Below are 15977 nucleotides of genomic sequence, written 5' to 3'. Positions count from 1 at the left end.
TTTTGGGGTGACTTGATGGATTCTGGGGGTGATTTGGTAGATTCTGGGGGGTTGGGGGTCCTGCTGTGAGGTTTGTGCTCCCCACAGGGGTCCTCGCTCCGTGTACCCCCCTCACTGCGATGCAGGGTGGTGGGTTTGGGGGTCTCAGGGTGGATTTTTGGGGCGTTTTTGTGGATTTTGGGGGGATTTGGTGGATTCTGGGGGGGATTTTGTGGATTTTGAGGTGACTTGGTGCATTTTTGGTGGGATTTGGTGGATTCTGGGGCGGTTGGGGGTCCTGGTGTGAGGTTTGTGCTCCCCGGGGTTCCTCGCTCTGTGTCCCACCCCACTGCGACGCTGGGTGCAGGGGCTGGGACGCAGGGTGGGGGTCCTGGGGTGGATTTTTGAGGTGACTTGGTGGATTCTGGGGGTGACGACTTGGATTCTGGGGGGGATCTTGTGGATTTTTGAGGTGAGTTGCTGGATTCTGGAAGGGATTTTGGGGTGACAGTGGATTTTGGGGGTGATTTGGTGGATTCTGGGGGGATTGGGGGGTCCTCACTCTGTTCCCCCCATCGCTGCGATGCAGGGTGCAGAGGCTGTGATGCAGGGTGATGGGTTTGGGGTTCCTGGGGTGGAGTCTGGGGGGGTTTGGTGGATTTTGGGGGTCTCACTCCTCGGGGGGCTCTCCGAGGAAGGGCGAGGTGACGGCGTGGGCCTGGGCGAGGGCCGCCAGCTCCTTGAGGAACTCGCAGAAGACGACGGCTCCGTACACGGCGTTGCGGACGCGCAGGGCGGTGGCGGCGGCGGCTGGGGGGGCGGCGCGAGGGTCCCCCCGCAGGGGCGACCGGGGGGGGCCGGGGGGGCTCGGCGCACGGCGCAGCAGCAGCTCCCCCAGCGACGGCTTCCGGCTGCGGCCTGGGAGGGGGAGAGGTGTGGGTCGGGGGGCTCTGCCCCACGGAGAGACACCCAGCCCCATAGAGACACCCCCCAAGCCCTTACAGAGACCCCTCTGCCCCATAGAGACACCCCCAGCCCCAATGAGACACCCCCACAGACCCCACTGCCCCACAGAGACCCCAGCGACGGCCTGCGGCTACGGCCTGGGGGCACACATGTATGGGTCGGTGGTCTCTGACCCATGGACAGACCCCCCCGCCCCATAGGGACACCCCATAGACCCCCCTGCCCGATAAGGACCCCCCCACTACCCCAGAGACCCCCCCATAGACCCTCCAGCCCCACAGAGACCCCAGGTACGGCTTGCGGCTGTGGCCTGGGGGGGGGAAATGTGTGGGTTGGGGGCTCTGCCCCACGGACAGACCCCCCCAGCCCCATAGATACCCCCATAGACCCCCCTGCCCCATAGAGACACCCCCCTGTGCCAAAGAGACCCCCACACAGACCCCCCTGCACCATAAAGAACCCCCTACAGACCCCCCCTGCCCCATAGAGATCCCCCCCACCTCACAGAGACCCCCGCTGCCCCATAGAGACCCCCCCGTGCCACAGAGACCCCTGTACAGACACCCCTGCCCCATAGAGATGCCCCCACCCCATAGAGAACCCATCACAGCCCCCAGAGACCCCCTGCTACCCCCAGACCCCCCCCCGACCCCAACTGCCCCATTGAGAGCCCCCCGCTGCCCCACAGAGCCCCCCCTGCCCTATAGAGACCTCCCTGCCACCCCCCAGACCCCCCCCAGATCCCACTGCCCCACAGAGATCCCCCCTGCCCCCCTTGTCCCACAAAGACCCCCTCAGCCTCCCCCCAGCCCCACAGAGACCCCCCCGCAGTCCCCCCATTGCCCCCCATCCCCATAGAGACCCCCAACCCCTCCAACACCCCCTGCCCCACAGAGACCCCCCACCCCAGACCTCGGGGACCATCTGGAGCCTCTGCAGGTCACCTCCAGACCCCCTGGAGGATCTTGGGGACCATCTGGAGCCCCTGCAGGTCACCTCCAGATCTCCTGGAGGATCTTGGGGACCACCTGGAGCCCCTGCAGGTCACCTCCAGACCCCCTGGACCCCCCGATCCCCCCCTGTCCTCACCCGGCGTGTCCGTGCGCCGCAGAGCCGGGACAGTGCCGGCCGCCTCTGCCCAGTCGAGCTTCCCGCGGGCGATGAGGAACTTCTTGGCCTTGAAGAGCAGCACCGGGAAGTCCTCCTGGGTGGCCGCGAAGCTCTCGATCTTGTTCTTGACGGAGCCGAGGACCTGCAGGGCAAGGAGACACCACGGGAGGAGGGGTGGAGATGCCAGAACGCCGGGAGGTCCCACCAGACCATGATGGGTCGGAACGTTGTGTGGGGAGGAACCTCACAGAGTTCCACCAAAGAACGTGGAGGGTCTGGAACCTCGGAAGAACTTCATGGACCAGGATGAGGTCATGGAATCGTGGAGGCGCTGAGGTTGGAAAAGAGCTTCGAGATCATCCAGTCCAATCAAACCCAACCTCAGCACCAACCCCCGTCCCCGAGCACCACGTCCACAGGGATTTTGAGCCCTTCCAGGGATGAGAGAGTGGAAACGGGTGGGGAGGAATCTCATGGAGGATGTAGAGGGTTCTACACCTTGGAAGAACCTCAAGGACCAGGATGGGGTCATGGAATCACGAAGGCTGCAAAAGAGCTGGGATCCTGGGGGGCACCAAGGTGACTGTGAGCCAGGAATGGGCCCAGGAGGCCACGAGAACCCACTGGTGCTGGAGCAGAAGGTGAGAAGTGTTCTCCTCCCCCTGCTCTCCCCCAGCCCTCAGTCCAGGTCTGGCTTCTCCAGCTCCAGAAAGACCAGGAACGACTGGAGACGTTGGGTTTATGGTGGGAATCCAGAATCTCGAAGCGCCACAAAGGGCTCCAACCCCAACAACTCCACAATTCTACATTCACGGTGGTGGCCGGTTGGGTTCACACGGGGACTCCACGGTCCTCAAGGTCTCCTCCAACCTCAACCACTCCACGATCCTCCACTCTCAGTGGTGCTGGGGGTGGTTCCTGGTGGGACTCAGTGATCTGAACAGCCTGTGGTCCTCTCCAACCTCAACAATTCCACCCTTACCCATCGTGGTGGTGCTGGGTTGGGTTCCTGGTGGTTGGGTTCCTGGTGGTTGGGTTATTGTGGGATCAAGGACATGGTGATGGTGCTGGGTTGGGTTTATGGTGGGACTCAGTGATCTGAACAGCTCGTGATCCTCTCCAACCTCAAATATTTCACCGTTACCCCATTGTGGTGCTGCTGGGGTGGGTTTATAGTGGGACTTGGTGATCTGAAAAGCCTGTGATCATCTCCAACCACAACAATTCCACCGTTCCCCATCGTGGTGGTGCTGGGTGGGTTCCCGCTGGTTCTCCACAATCTTGGAGGCCTCCAACCCCACTGACTCCCCGACCCCTCATCTCCCCGTCCCCGCCGGCGTCCCCGGTACCTGGAGGAGGGACTTGACGCTGGGCTGGAAGACCATGTTGGTGTTGAGGAGGAAGGAGCGGAGCAGGGGCTGCGGGTAGGTGGCCAGCTGGGCCACCAGCCCCGTCAGGAGGAAGTTGACGTAGAGCGAGTTGTGGGGCAGGTTCTCCAGCTTCCCCAGCAGCGCCGCCAGGAAGGGGCCTGCGCCGCGAGCACCGGGGTCACCGACCGCGCCGCCGCGGCCCCCAGCGCCGCCCCCCGCCCCGCGCCGCGGCCTCACCTGTGCAGGGCTGGCCCGGCGGCGGCCCCACCGCCCGCGGCGAGGTGAGCGCCGGCCGCTCCTCGGCCTCGGCGACGCCGTCGTCCTCGTCGTCACGCGCCGGTGGCTCCGGGGGCGGCCGTGGGGGGGGCTCGGCGGCGCCGTTGGCCAAACGCGCCTCCAGCTCGTGCAGCTCCGCCGTGAAGGCCTCGACGGTGCCGCCGGCGCTGCCGGGCTCGGAGGGCGCACGGGCCAGCAGCTCGTCCAGCAGCAAGTCCGACGCCGGCACCGGCGACTCCCAGTCTGGCACGGACCCGTTGGCGTCCACCTGGTGCTCGGCACGCGGCTCGGCGTCCCCGCTGCGCCGAACCTTCTTCACCGCCACGTCCGCCTCCGCCGGCACCGCCGCGTGTTCCCCGTTCACCAGGGCCGAGTCCCGCGGCTCCGAAACCGCCATGGTGCTTCCCGGCGCTTCCCGCTGCCGCGCCGCCTCGTCCGGGAGGCCGCGCTTCTTAGTCCGCAGGGCGGGCGAGGGCGGCGCGGGCAGCGCGGCGTCGCCGGGGTCGTCGCCGTCGTAGGGCGCGGACCAGACGCGGCAGGCCAGGGCGCAGCGGTCAACGGCGCGGCGCGCGTCCCGCAGGTATTCCAGGTAGTTGCGCTCCAGCTCCGACACCTCCTCCCAGGGCGCCGCGCGCCGGCTCGGGCTCCCGCTGGGCGTGCCGGGAGAGCGCGGTGCAGGCGTCGGAGCCTCCGGGACGGAGCTCGATGGGCGCAGGAACAGCGAGAGCCGGGATGGCGTCGATGGCTTCGGAGCCGCAACCGACGATGGCGCGTCTGGAACCGGGCTGCTGGGGGCTGCCGGATGGGAGGGAGTTGGGATGCGGGAGGGATTTGGGATGCGGGAGGCGATTCGGGATGTGGGAGGGATTGGGGATGCAGGAGGGATTGGGGATGTGGGAGGGATTGGGGACGCGAGAGGGAGTTGGGATACAGGAGGGATTCAGGATATGGGAGGGATTGGGGATGCGGGAGGGATTTGGGATGTGGGAGGGATTGGGGATGCAGGAGGGATTCAGAATGCGGGAGGGATTCAGGATGCAGCAGGGAGTTGGGATGTGGGAGGGGATTCGGGATGCATGAGGGACTGGGGACACGGTGGGATCAGGGTGGGATCAGGGACATGGTGGGATTGGGGACACAGTGGGATCGGGGATCCCGGAGGGATTCAGGATGCAATGGGAGCTGGGATGTGGGTAGAATTGGGGATGGGGTGGGATTCGGGATGCAGTGGGATGTGGGATTCAGGCCTGGGGATGTGGTTTGGATCTAGGATGCAGGTTGGATTTGGGACGTGGTGGGACTGGGGATGCAGGAGGGATTCAGGATGCAACGGGAGCTGGGATGTGGGTAGAACTGGGGATGCAGAGGGACTGGGGACATGGTGGGATTCAGGACGCAGTGGGATTTGGGATTCAGGCCTGGGGATGTGGTTTGGATTTAGGACACGGGTGGGATTCAGGATGTGGTGGGACTAGGAATGCAGGAGGGATTTGGGATGGAGCGGGAGCTGGGATGTGGGTAGAACTGGGGACGTGGAGGAGTGGGGTGGGATTGGGGTGCTGGTGGGATCCAGGTGGGATGGGGTGGGACTGGGGTGGGACGGGGTCTCCGTACCGTGTGTCCGTGCATCGTCGCGGTCCAGGGGCGCCTCCGCCGAGCTCTCGGGGCGGCAGCAGCGCGGGATGAGCGAGAGGAACTTGGCGGCCGAGCGGCCGTAGATGTCGAGGTCGCGCAGGGCTCGGCGCTGGCTCAGCATCAGGTGGCTGCAGGGCAGGAGGTACCTGGGGGGATGGGGGGTGGGGACGTGGGGGGCTCCGTCCTCACCGGGACGTGGCTCGCGGGGCGCTGGGGCCCCCCCTACCTGAGCACCAGCTGCAGCATCACGTCCTCGCAGTGCAGCCCCAGCAGCGTGCGGAACAGGCTCAGCGACACCATGCAGAGCTGCGGGAGTGGAGCAGCCGTGGGGCAGCGGCGCGGGGCAAAGCATGGATCCCCGCGGCACCCCCCGAGGCGGCACTGGACCTCCCTGGGTGCATCCCGAGCCCCCCAAGCGCATCCCAGCACCCGTGGATGCATCCCAGCACCCCCGAGCGCATCCCTGAAACCCTGGCCGCATCCTGACCCCCCCACATGCATCCCAGCACCCTTGACATACCCGGGCGCATCCATGAACCCCTGGGTGCATCCTGGCCCCCCCAAGCACATCCCAGCACCCTGGGCGCATCCCTGAACCCCTGGATGCATCCTGACCCCACCCCGGGCACATCCCAGCACCCTGGATGCATCCTGGCACCCTCGGCACCCCTGGGTGCCTCCTGGCATCACTCCATGCATCCCAGCACCCTGGACGCATCCCGGCACCCCTGAACCCCTGGATGCATCCCAGCACTCCTAACATCGCCGGGTGCATCCAGGAACCCCTGGCCGCATCCTGACCCCCGCCAGGTGCATCCCAGCACCCCTGGATGCATCCTGGCACCCTCGGCACTCCTGAACCCCTGGGTGCATTCCAGCCCCCTGGATGCATCCCAGCACCCCCAACATCCCCGGGCGCGTCCATGAACCCCAGGATACTGGGAGCACTGGGAGGCACTGAGTGGACACTGGGAGGTACTGGGAGGCACTGGGGGGCACTGGGAGCACCTGTGTGGCTCTCACCCTTGAGCTGGTGCCGAGCCGCGCCACTAGGGTGTCGAGGAGTCTGCACCCATCGTGCTGGTGCAGCACTGGGGGCAGTGGGGGAGCACTGGAGGATACTGGGAGGCACTGGGAGGCACTGGGAGCACTGAGTGAACACTGGGAGGCACTGGGAGCCCTGGCAAGCCCCTCACCCATGAGCTGGCACCAAGTTGCACCACGAGGGTGTCGAGGAGGCTGCGTCCAGCGTGGTGGCGCAGCACTGGGGGCACTGGGGGGAGCACTGGAGGTTACTGGGAGGCACTGGGAGGCACTGGGAGCACCCCTCACCCGTGAGCTGGCGCCGAGCCGCGCCACGAGGGTGTCGAGGAGGCTGCGCCCGTCGTGCCGGTGCAGCAGCAGGAAGCGCAGGAACGTGTGCAGCAGGGCGGGCGCCGAGATGCTGCGCAGGAACAGCTCCAGGTACGCCGTGCTCGCGATCGTCTCCTCCAGCGACGGCTGCGGGGGCACCCGAGCCCGGATACCCAATCCCGGGGATCCCAAAAACCAGGGAACCCCAAATCCCAAAGATCCCAAATCCCAGGGCCCCAGAATCCTGGGTGATCCCAAACCCCAGGGTCCCAAATTCAGGGTGATCCCGAATCCCAGGGACCTCAAATCCCAGGGGATCCCAAATCCAAGTGCCCAGGACACTCCAAGTCCCAGAGCCCCTGAATCCCACACCCCAGGGTAACCCAAATCTGAGGGGATCCCAAATCCCACAGACCCCGAATCCCAGGGGATCCTGAATCCCAGGGTCCCAAATTCAGGGTGATCCCAATCCCAGCGTCCCCGAATCCTGGGTGATCCCAAATCTCATGGTCCCAAAATTCAGGGTGATCCCGAATCCCAGGGTCCCTGAATCCCGGGTAATCCCAAATTCTGGGGAGAGGATCCTGAATCTCAGAGGACCCAGAAACCTGGGTGACTCCAAATCCCAGGGTCCCCAAATTCAGGGTGATCCCGAATCCCAGGGTTCCCAAATCCCGGTTCCTCCCGAATCCCAGGGTCCCCGAGTCCCGCTCACCTTGTGCAGCGCAGGCCCCAGGACGGGCACGAGGAACCCGTCGTGCACATAATCCACCAGCTGCTTCCGCACCAGCGGATGCGCCACCTGCGCGGCAGCTCCGGCTCAGCCCGCGGCCCCCGCGGCCCCCGCGGCCCCCGCTCCCCGCGGCCCCGGCCCCACCTGGATGACGGCATTGCAGAATTCCAGGGAATTCATGAAGAGCACGAGGGAGGAGACGCCGATCCAGTCCTCGCGGCGCAGGCAGTGCCAGTCGTCCCCGCGAACCTCCAGCTTGCGCGGCAGCGACGAGTACAGCGCGCTCAGCCCCGTCGCCAGAACCTGCCGCGGCACCGCAGCCGGCGTCGGAACAGGAGCCGGCACCGCGGCACCGGCACACGGCACGGAGACAGAACCGGGGCTGGAGATTCCTTTGCCGGAGCCGGGAGAGCGGCACCAGGAGAGAAGCGGGTGGAACACAAGGAGCACTGCTCCGGCACACGGCACAGACCCAGAACCGGGACCAGAAACTGCTTTGCTGGAGCCAGGAGAGCGGCACCAGGAGAGAAGAAGGTGGAACAAAGCACCAGGACTCCAGCACATGGCACGGAGCCGGCATGGGGACAAGAGGTTGCTTTGCCGGAGCTGGGAGAGCAGCACCAGGAGAGAAGAAGGTGGAACAAAGCACCAGAACTCCAGCACCAGGAGAGAAGAAGGTGGAACACAAGCACCACTGCTCCAGCATGCGGCACAGAGCCAGAACCGGGAGCGGAGATTGGTTTGCTGGGGCCGGGAGAGTGGCACCAGGAGAAAAGCAGGTGGAGAAACCTGGACCATGGTCCTAGCATGCGGCACAAACCCAGCACGGGGACCAGAAACTGCTTTGAGGGAGCCGGCAGAGCAGCACCAGGAGCAAAGCAGGTGGAGATGCAGCACCGTGACTCCGGCACATGGCACAGACCCAGCACTGGGACCAGAGATTGCTTTGCCGGAGCCGGGAGAAAGGTTGGAATGCCTGAAACACGGCTCCGGCACTCGCAGAGCCAGTGGGTAACAGGCAGCAGCTGGGAATACCAGACAAAGGGAACTGGGAATGCCAGCACTGCGGCAGGAACCGGGGAGCTGGGAATGCCGGCACCACACTGGGATTGAGGGTGCTGGGAATTCCAGCACCGCACCGGGAACGGGCAGCACACACCAAGCAGAAGGAGCTGGGAATGCTGGCACCGCACTGGGATTGGGGGAGCTGGGAATGCCGGCACCACAGCGGGAACGGAGCAGCTGGGAATGCCAGCACCACAGTGGGAATGGGGGAGCTGGGAACGCCGGCAGCGGGCAGGGCCAGGACGTACCGGGCAGAAGTAGGAGTTGTCGGTGATGGACTGGGCGAGGCGGCGGTTCCCGGCCGACAGGGCCATGATGAGCAGCAGCGCGTCGCGCGCCTGCTGTCCGCGGGCGCCCTCGTGGTGGATGAAGGGCACCAGGAGCGAGAAGATGAGCAGGTCGGCCGGGCCCTGCTCGGCGGCGCCGTGGAAGAAGAGCTCGAGGACGGGCGGCTCCTTGGCCACGCAGACGCAGAGCTGGTTGAGCAGCAGCACGAGGCTGTTCTCCAGCGGCGCCGAGGCCGGGCGCGAGCACAGCGCCAGCAGGCGCAGCAGCGGCCGCAGCACCGGGGGCTCGCGCAGCAGCGGCTGCCGCGCCTGGCTCAGCAGCATCTCGTAGAGCTTGAGCTGCTCGGCCTTGCGCTCCTCGGAGAAATCCGCCTGCGCGTGCCAGCTCAGCAGCCGCTCCAGCAGGTTCTCCGAGGCCACGAACTCCAGGATGGGGCCCCGCGCCCCGTCGGCGCCGGGACGATCCTCGGCCAGCAGGATCAGCATCTGGAACGTGTTGTTCCGCACCGAGCTCAGGTCGTCGGCCGCCGGAGACGCCCCAACGCGCTCCAGGATGTGCAGCACCTGGAAAACCGGAGCGGAGAGGGAAGAGATGGGAGGGGATCCGGATCAAGGAGGTGAAGGACCTGGGAAAGGGGAACAGAGTGGGGAGCGATGGAAGGGAAGGGAATCCGGATCAAGGAGATGACGGGGAGCGGAGTGGGAACTGCTGGGAGGGAAGAGGATCCAGATCAAGGATGGAAAGGACCTGGGAAAGGGGAGCAGAATGGGCAGGAAGCAGGATCTGATCCAGCTCCAGGACATAGAAAAGGGAAGCAGAGGAGGAAGGGGATCTGGATCCAGGATGCGCAGGACCTGGCAAAGGGAAGTGGAGTAGGAATCTCTGGGCTGGAAGGGATCTCAGATTCCACTCCAGGAGCTGGGAAAGGGAAGCGGAGCAGGGATCTCCAAAGGGAAGGGATCTCAGATCCTGCTCCAGGACCTGGGGAAGGGAAGCAGAGAGAGAAGGGGATCCAGATCCAGGATGTGCAGGACCTGGAAAGGGAAGTGGAGTGGGAATCTCTGGGCGTGAAGGGGGCTCAGATCCTGGTTCAGGACCTGGGAAAGGGAAGCAGAGCAGGGATCTCTGGGCAGGATGGGATCACAGATCCCACTCCAGGAGGTGGGAACGGAAGTGGATCCGGGATCTCCGGTGGGAGGGGTGCTCACCTGTGCCCAGTGGTTCTGGAAGGCCATGAGGCAGGTCTCGGGGTCGGCGGTGACCGGGCTCTGGGGGCTGGGCCGGCGCGGTGCCCGCTGCCCACCCGGAGCCCGCGGCGTCAGCCGGCTCAGCCAGCTCATCCGCTCCATCGGCACCGGAACGCCGTCACGGCACCCAGCGGGATCCGGCGGCGGCCTCGCTGCACCGCGGAGGCACTCGGAGCGGCGGCCGGGATCCTCTCCCCATGCTGCGGGCAGAGAGCGGCGGTCAGAGCCCACGGAACAGCCCGGAACAGACCCCATCCCAACACGGGCAACAGGATTGGAATCACATTCCAACACGGAGCAGAGACCCCATCCCAACACGGGCAACCGGATCGGGAATCGCATCCCAACATGGATCAGAGCCCGCGGCCCAGCCCAGAGCAGAGACCCCATCCCAACATGGACAACCAGATCGGGAACTGCATCCCAACATGGAGCAGAATCCTCATCCCAACATAGATCAGAGCCCACATCCCAACATGGTCAACCAGATCAGGAATTGCGTCCCAACACGGATCAGAGCCCCCCATCCCAACATGGATCAGAGCCCCCATCCCAACAAGGACAACTGGATCGGGAATCACATCCCAACACAGATCAGAATCCCCATCCCAACACAGAGCAGAGCCCATCCCAACATGGGCAACAGGATTGGGAATTGCATCCCAACATGGAGCAGGGCCCCCATTCCACCACCGGCAACCAAAACCTGAATCACATCCCAACACGGGCAACCGGATCGGGAATTGCATCCCAACACGGAGCAGAATCACCATCCCAACACGGAGCAGAGACCCCATCCCAACATGGACAACCGGATCGGGAATCGCATCCCAACACGGAGCAGAGACCCCATCCCAACACGGACAACCGGATCGGGAATCGCATCCCAACACGGAGCAGAATCCCCATCCCAACACGGACAACTGGATCAGAACCACATCCCAGTACAGAGCAGAGACCCCATCCCAGCACAGCCAACCAATACTGGAATCACATCCCAACACGGGCAACCGGATCAGGAATGGCATCCCACCACAGCCAACCAAAACTGGAATTGCTTCCCACCTTGGGCAACCAGATCAGGAATTGCATCCCCTGTGGATCAGAGCCCCTGTCCCAACATGGAGCAGGGCCCCCATCCCAACATGGGTGACTGGATCGGGAATCGCATCCCACTGCAGGCAACCAAAACCGGAACCGTATCCCCACACAAGCAACTGGATCGGGAATCACATCACACCAGGGAGCAGAGCCTGCATCCCAACAGGGCCAGCCAGATCCGAGGATCCCATCCCGGTACAGATCAGAGCTCACACCCCACCATGGACAACCACATCCGGAATCGCATCCCAACACTGAGCAGCCGGATCCAAAACTGAGATCCTGCCACAGAGCAGCCAGATAGGGAATCACATTCCACCATGGAACAGCCAGATCCAGAATCGCATCCCAACACGGAGCCGCTGGCCTGGGAATCGCATCCCAGTACAGAGAAGCTGGATCCAGAATCGCACCCCAACACGGAGCAGCCGGACTGGGAATCGCATCCCAACAAGGAGCAGCTGGACTGGGAATCGCATCCCAGTACAGAGAAGCTGGATCCAGAATCGCACCCCAACACGGAGCAGCCGGACTGGGAATCGCATCCCAACAAGGAGCAGCTGGACTGGGAATCGCATCCCAGTACAGAGAAGCTGGATCCAGAATCGCACCCCAACACGGAGCAGCCGGACTGGGAATCGCATCCCAACAAGGAGCAGCTGGACTGGGAATCGCATCCCAGTACAGAGAAGCTGGATCCAGAATCGCACCCCAACACGGAGCAGCCGGACTGGGAATCGCATCCCAACATGGCGCAGCTGGAGTGGGAATCGCATCCCAACGAGGAGCAGCCAGGCTGGGAATCGCATCCCAGTACAGAGAAGCTGGATTGGGAATCACACCCCAACAAGGAACAGCTGGACTGGGAATCGCATCCCAGTACAGAGAAGCTGGATCCAGAATCGCACCCCAACACGGAGCAGCTGGACAGGGAATCACCTCCTGACATGGGCAGCCCGATCCAGAATCACATCCAACACAGAGAAGCCGGATCCAGAATCACACCCCAACATGGAGCAGCTGGATTGGGAATTGCCTCCTGACATGGACAACCAGATCCGGAATCACATCCAGCGTGGAGGAGCTGGGCTGGGAAAGGCATCCCAGTATGGAGCAGGGGGACCTGGAACTGCATCCCGCCCAGAGCAGCTGGACCAGGAATCACATCCCACCACGCGGTTGGGATGCTCGGATCCTTCCCGCTGGCCCTCAATGCCCCCAGCCCAGGGTCGCTCCGGCACCGATCCCACTGCGGCCCAGCCGGAGCTGCCAGGAAACCCTCGAGTGCGGATCTGCATCCGGACAGGATGCAGCCAGCGCGGTGCCGAGGCCGGAGCAGCCGGAGGAACAGAGCACATGGAAGCGAAGCCAGTGCCCGCAGCGTTCCGGACACTATGGAGCAGCCACATCACCTACCGGGCACTGGAGCCACGGGAGCCGGCGGCTGCTCCATCCCGGCTCCCAAACGAGGGATGAAGCCGGAGTGCTGGGAGCAGGGAAGCGGAAGGGTGAGCGTGCCGGGGCGGAATGGGCCGGGAAGGCGCGGCTCCATCCACACCCTGCTCCGCACTTTGAACCCAGGAGCCCATCCAGCCCCCGTGGTTCCGGAGCGGCCGGAATGGCCGGAATGGCCGGGATGGCTGGCGCAGCTGCACACTCCACGCTGGCACCGGGCGGCTCCGGAACACTGTCCCTTGGAGCAGGGATGCCCCATTCCCACCTGGAGCCACCAGCAGCCATGGACAACCTGGGCTTTGTGCACCAGCTGGAGCTCATCCAGATCTGTCCCACTGGATCCATCCCATCTGGATCCAACCCACCCGGCTCCGTCCCACCCTCCTCCAACCCGCCTGGATCCATCCCACCCAGCTCCATCCCATCGGACACTGCACCCAGACCACACCGGACACTGTGCCCCGACGCCACCAGCCACCGGATCCCATCGGACACCATGTCCCAGATCCCATCGGATACCGTGTCTCAGATCCCATCGGATACCGTGTCCCAGATCCCATCGGACACCGTGTCCCAGATGCCTTCAGACACCAAACCTAGATCCCGTTGGACACCACATCCCAGATCCCACCAGACACCGGATCCCCTCATCTCCAGGAAAGCCGATCCCGGCTCTGGCAGCTCTGCCGCGTGGCACGAGGTGCTGCCGGGATATTTATAGGATCCGCGCCCCGGCAGCCCCCGCTGCCAGGAATAACATCCTGGAGGCCGGAGCTGCTGGAGCAGCAGGGCCACGCGGAGCCATTCCTGGGATGGCAGCTGGCGGCAGGAATGGGGCTGGGAGCAGCCAGCAAGGGCGGCCGAGTCCTGGGACACAGCACGGAGCTGGATCCCATCGGACACAGCACCCTGGATCCCATCAGATAACTGCATCCTGATCCCATCGGACACCACATCCTGATCCCATCAGACACCACACTCCTGGATCCCATCGGACACCGCACTCTTGGATCCATTCGGACACCGCATCCTCTGTGCCCAGGGCCCACAGTGGCACCGGGACTGGGATGGGGATTGGGGATTGGGGATTGGGAACAGGACCAGGACCAGATTAGGATCCAGACAAGGATCAGGATCTGGATTGGGATCAGAACTGGGACCAGGACCAGAATTGGGATTGGCACCAGGAACAGCACAGGGACTGCGACAAGGATCAGACTGGGATGGGAATTGGGATCCAGCCTGGAACTGGGAACAGGACCGGGATTGGCACCAGTACCACCCCCGGCCGCTCCCGGGGCTCGAGGTCGTGGTGGGTCCCACACTCTGATCCCTTCGGCTCTGGGAATGCTGATGCCGGTGGCTGCACCAGCTCCGACTGGTGTCAGGAATGGGGCCTGGAGCACCAGGCGGGTGCAGCCGAGTCCCAGGACATGGCACAGATCCAGTGCCCATCGGACACAGGATCCTGATCCCGTGGGACATCATGATCCCATAAGATACTAAGATACCACATCCTGATCCCATCAGACACCGCACCCTTGGATCCCATTGGACACAGGATCCCACCAGACACCACGACCATGGATCCCATTAGACATCGGATCCCATCGGACACCACATCCATGGATCCCATAGGACACCGCATGCATGGATCCCACTGGACACTGCACCTTTGGATCCCATCAGATAACTGTATCCCGATCCCAATGGACACTGCACCCCTGGATCCCATCGGACACCGCATCCACAGATCTCATCGGACACCGCACCCCTGGATCCCATCGGACACTGCATCCACGGATCCCATTGGACACCGCATCCCAGAACCCATCAGACACTGCATCCACAGATCCCATTGGACACCACATCCTAGAACCCATCGGACACCTGCCCCAATCCCATCAGACACTGATCCCATGGAATCGCCCCCTCTGTGCCCAGGGATTGCCCGGCACTGGGATCAGGACAGGGAGCAGGACTGGCATCCGAAATGGAATTGGGAACAGGACTGGGCACATGATGGGGACTGGGATGGGAACTGAGATTGGGATCAGCACTGGGATTGGACCTGGATTGGGACTGGGATCCATGTGGGCACAGGGACTAGGACTGGGATCAGACTGGGACTGGAAACAGAACTGAGACCAGGACTGGGATTGGGATCGGAGTCAGGAGACGCAACGGAACCAGGATCACAGACCAGGCTAGGGATCAGGATTGGGATTGGGACTGGAAACAGGACCAGCATTAGAAACAGAACTGGGATTGGGACTGGGACCAGGAGTGGGATCAAAACGGGACTGAGATCCGAATGGGGTTGGGATCCATGTGGGCACAGGGAGTGGGATCGGGAACAGACCAGGACTGGGATTGGGAACAGGGCCAGGACCGGGACGGGAATCAGTACCAGGAGTGGGAGCCGTACTGGGATTAACGACCAGGATAGGGATGAGGACTGGGACTGGGATTGGGACTGGGATCCATGTGGGCACAGGGACTGGGAACAGACGGGACTGGGACTGGGATTGGGACAGGGAATGGGATTAACGACCAGGATAGGGGTGAGGACTGGGATTGGGATTGGAAACAGGACCAGGATGGGGAACAGAACTGGGACCAGGACCGGGATCAGGACGGGATTGGGACTGGGATCCCCGTGGGCACCGGGACCGGGATAAGAACGGGACCGAGATCCGAACGGGACCGGGATCCCCGTGAGCACAGGGACCAGCCCGGGCCGGGCCGGGCCCGAACGCGCCTGGCGGGGCCGGTACCTGCGCTCAAGGTCGCGGCGGCTCCGGTCCCGTCAGCGCCGGCAGCTGCGGGGAGGGCTGGTCGCGGGCCCCGTGCCCCGATCCTCCCGTCCTGGCCCCGCGGGCCCCGCCCCGGCCCCGTCCCGGCCCCGCAGGCCCCGTGAGGCCCGCTCAGCGCCCGCCCCGCTGCCCAGGGCCCCGCGCCGCCGCCATCTTGGCGCCGCCGCCCCGCGCGACGGGACCGGCGAGGCCCCGCCCCCCGCGGGCCCCCGCAGCCAATCGGAGCCCGCGCAGCCCCTAAGCCACGCCCCCTCCGCCAAGCGAGGACCAATCAGAAGGCGCGCTTTCCCGCGAGGCCCCGCCCACCGGTTCTCTGGAGCGCTGCCTCGAGGCCACGCCCCCTCCCCAGAGCTCAGCCAATCAGAGCCCAGGCACCGCCCTTAAGCCACGCCCCCTCCACGCCGAGGCGGGCCGCGCTCCCGGCCTCAGGAAGTGCCCCCGGGCCACGCCCCCCAGCGGCCGCAGCCAATCAGAGCTCGCGCCCTTCCCTTAGGCCACGCCCCCTCGCCCCCCGCCAGCCAATGAGCGCACAGGAGGTGCCCGAGGCCACGCCCCCCCGCGGCCGGTCACGGTGCCCCCAGTG

The 15977-nt window shown here is 64.5% G+C and overlaps 1 protein-coding gene across 1 annotated transcript; it reads right to left on the bottom strand.

Moving 5' to 3' along the window:
- Nucleotides 1-565: 565 nt before the first annotated feature.
- LOC138734119 (FHF complex subunit HOOK-interacting protein 1B-like) lies at nucleotides 566-15441 on the bottom strand. The gene is made up of 12 exons (XM_069881688.1): nucleotides 15356-15441; nucleotides 9984-10222; nucleotides 8736-9338; nucleotides 7567-7725; nucleotides 7405-7491; nucleotides 6669-6836; nucleotides 5563-5642; nucleotides 5316-5482; nucleotides 3663-4496; nucleotides 3405-3583; nucleotides 2035-2197; nucleotides 566-897 (listed from the first exon to the last, which is right to left on the bottom strand). The coding sequence occupies exons 2-12, from the start codon at nucleotides 10122-10124 to the stop codon at nucleotides 650-652; spliced, it is 2829 nt and encodes a 942-aa protein (XP_069737789.1). The 5' UTR covers nucleotides 10125-10222; nucleotides 15356-15441; the 3' UTR covers nucleotides 566-649.
- Nucleotides 15442-15977: the final 536 nt, after the last annotated feature.

This window comes from Phaenicophaeus curvirostris, unplaced genomic scaffold (assembly GCF_032191515.1).
Source record: "Phaenicophaeus curvirostris isolate KB17595 unplaced genomic scaffold, BPBGC_Pcur_1.0 scaffold_59, whole genome shotgun sequence".
Classification (NCBI taxonomy): domain Eukaryota; kingdom Metazoa; phylum Chordata; class Aves; order Cuculiformes; family Cuculidae; genus Phaenicophaeus; species Phaenicophaeus curvirostris.
The sequence above is the reverse complement of the archived record's forward strand: the minus strand, read 5'-3'. Positions and strand labels throughout refer to the sequence as shown.

Bases quoted from the DNA above. Each gene is read 5' to 3' on its own strand.
- LOC138734119 (XM_069881688.1), bottom strand. From the start codon at position 10,124: ATGGAGCGGATGAGCTGGCTGAGCCGGCTGACGCCGCGGGCTCCGGGT. The intron at 7,726-8,735 runs GTACGTCCTGGC...GTGCCGCGGCAG, and splicing joins ACAACTCCTACTTCTGCCCG to GTTCTGGCGACGGGGCTGAG. The intron at 5,643-6,668 runs GTGAGGGGTGCT...CCACTCCCGCAG, and splicing joins GGCTCGGCGCCAGCTCACGG to CTCTGCATGGTGTCGCTGAG.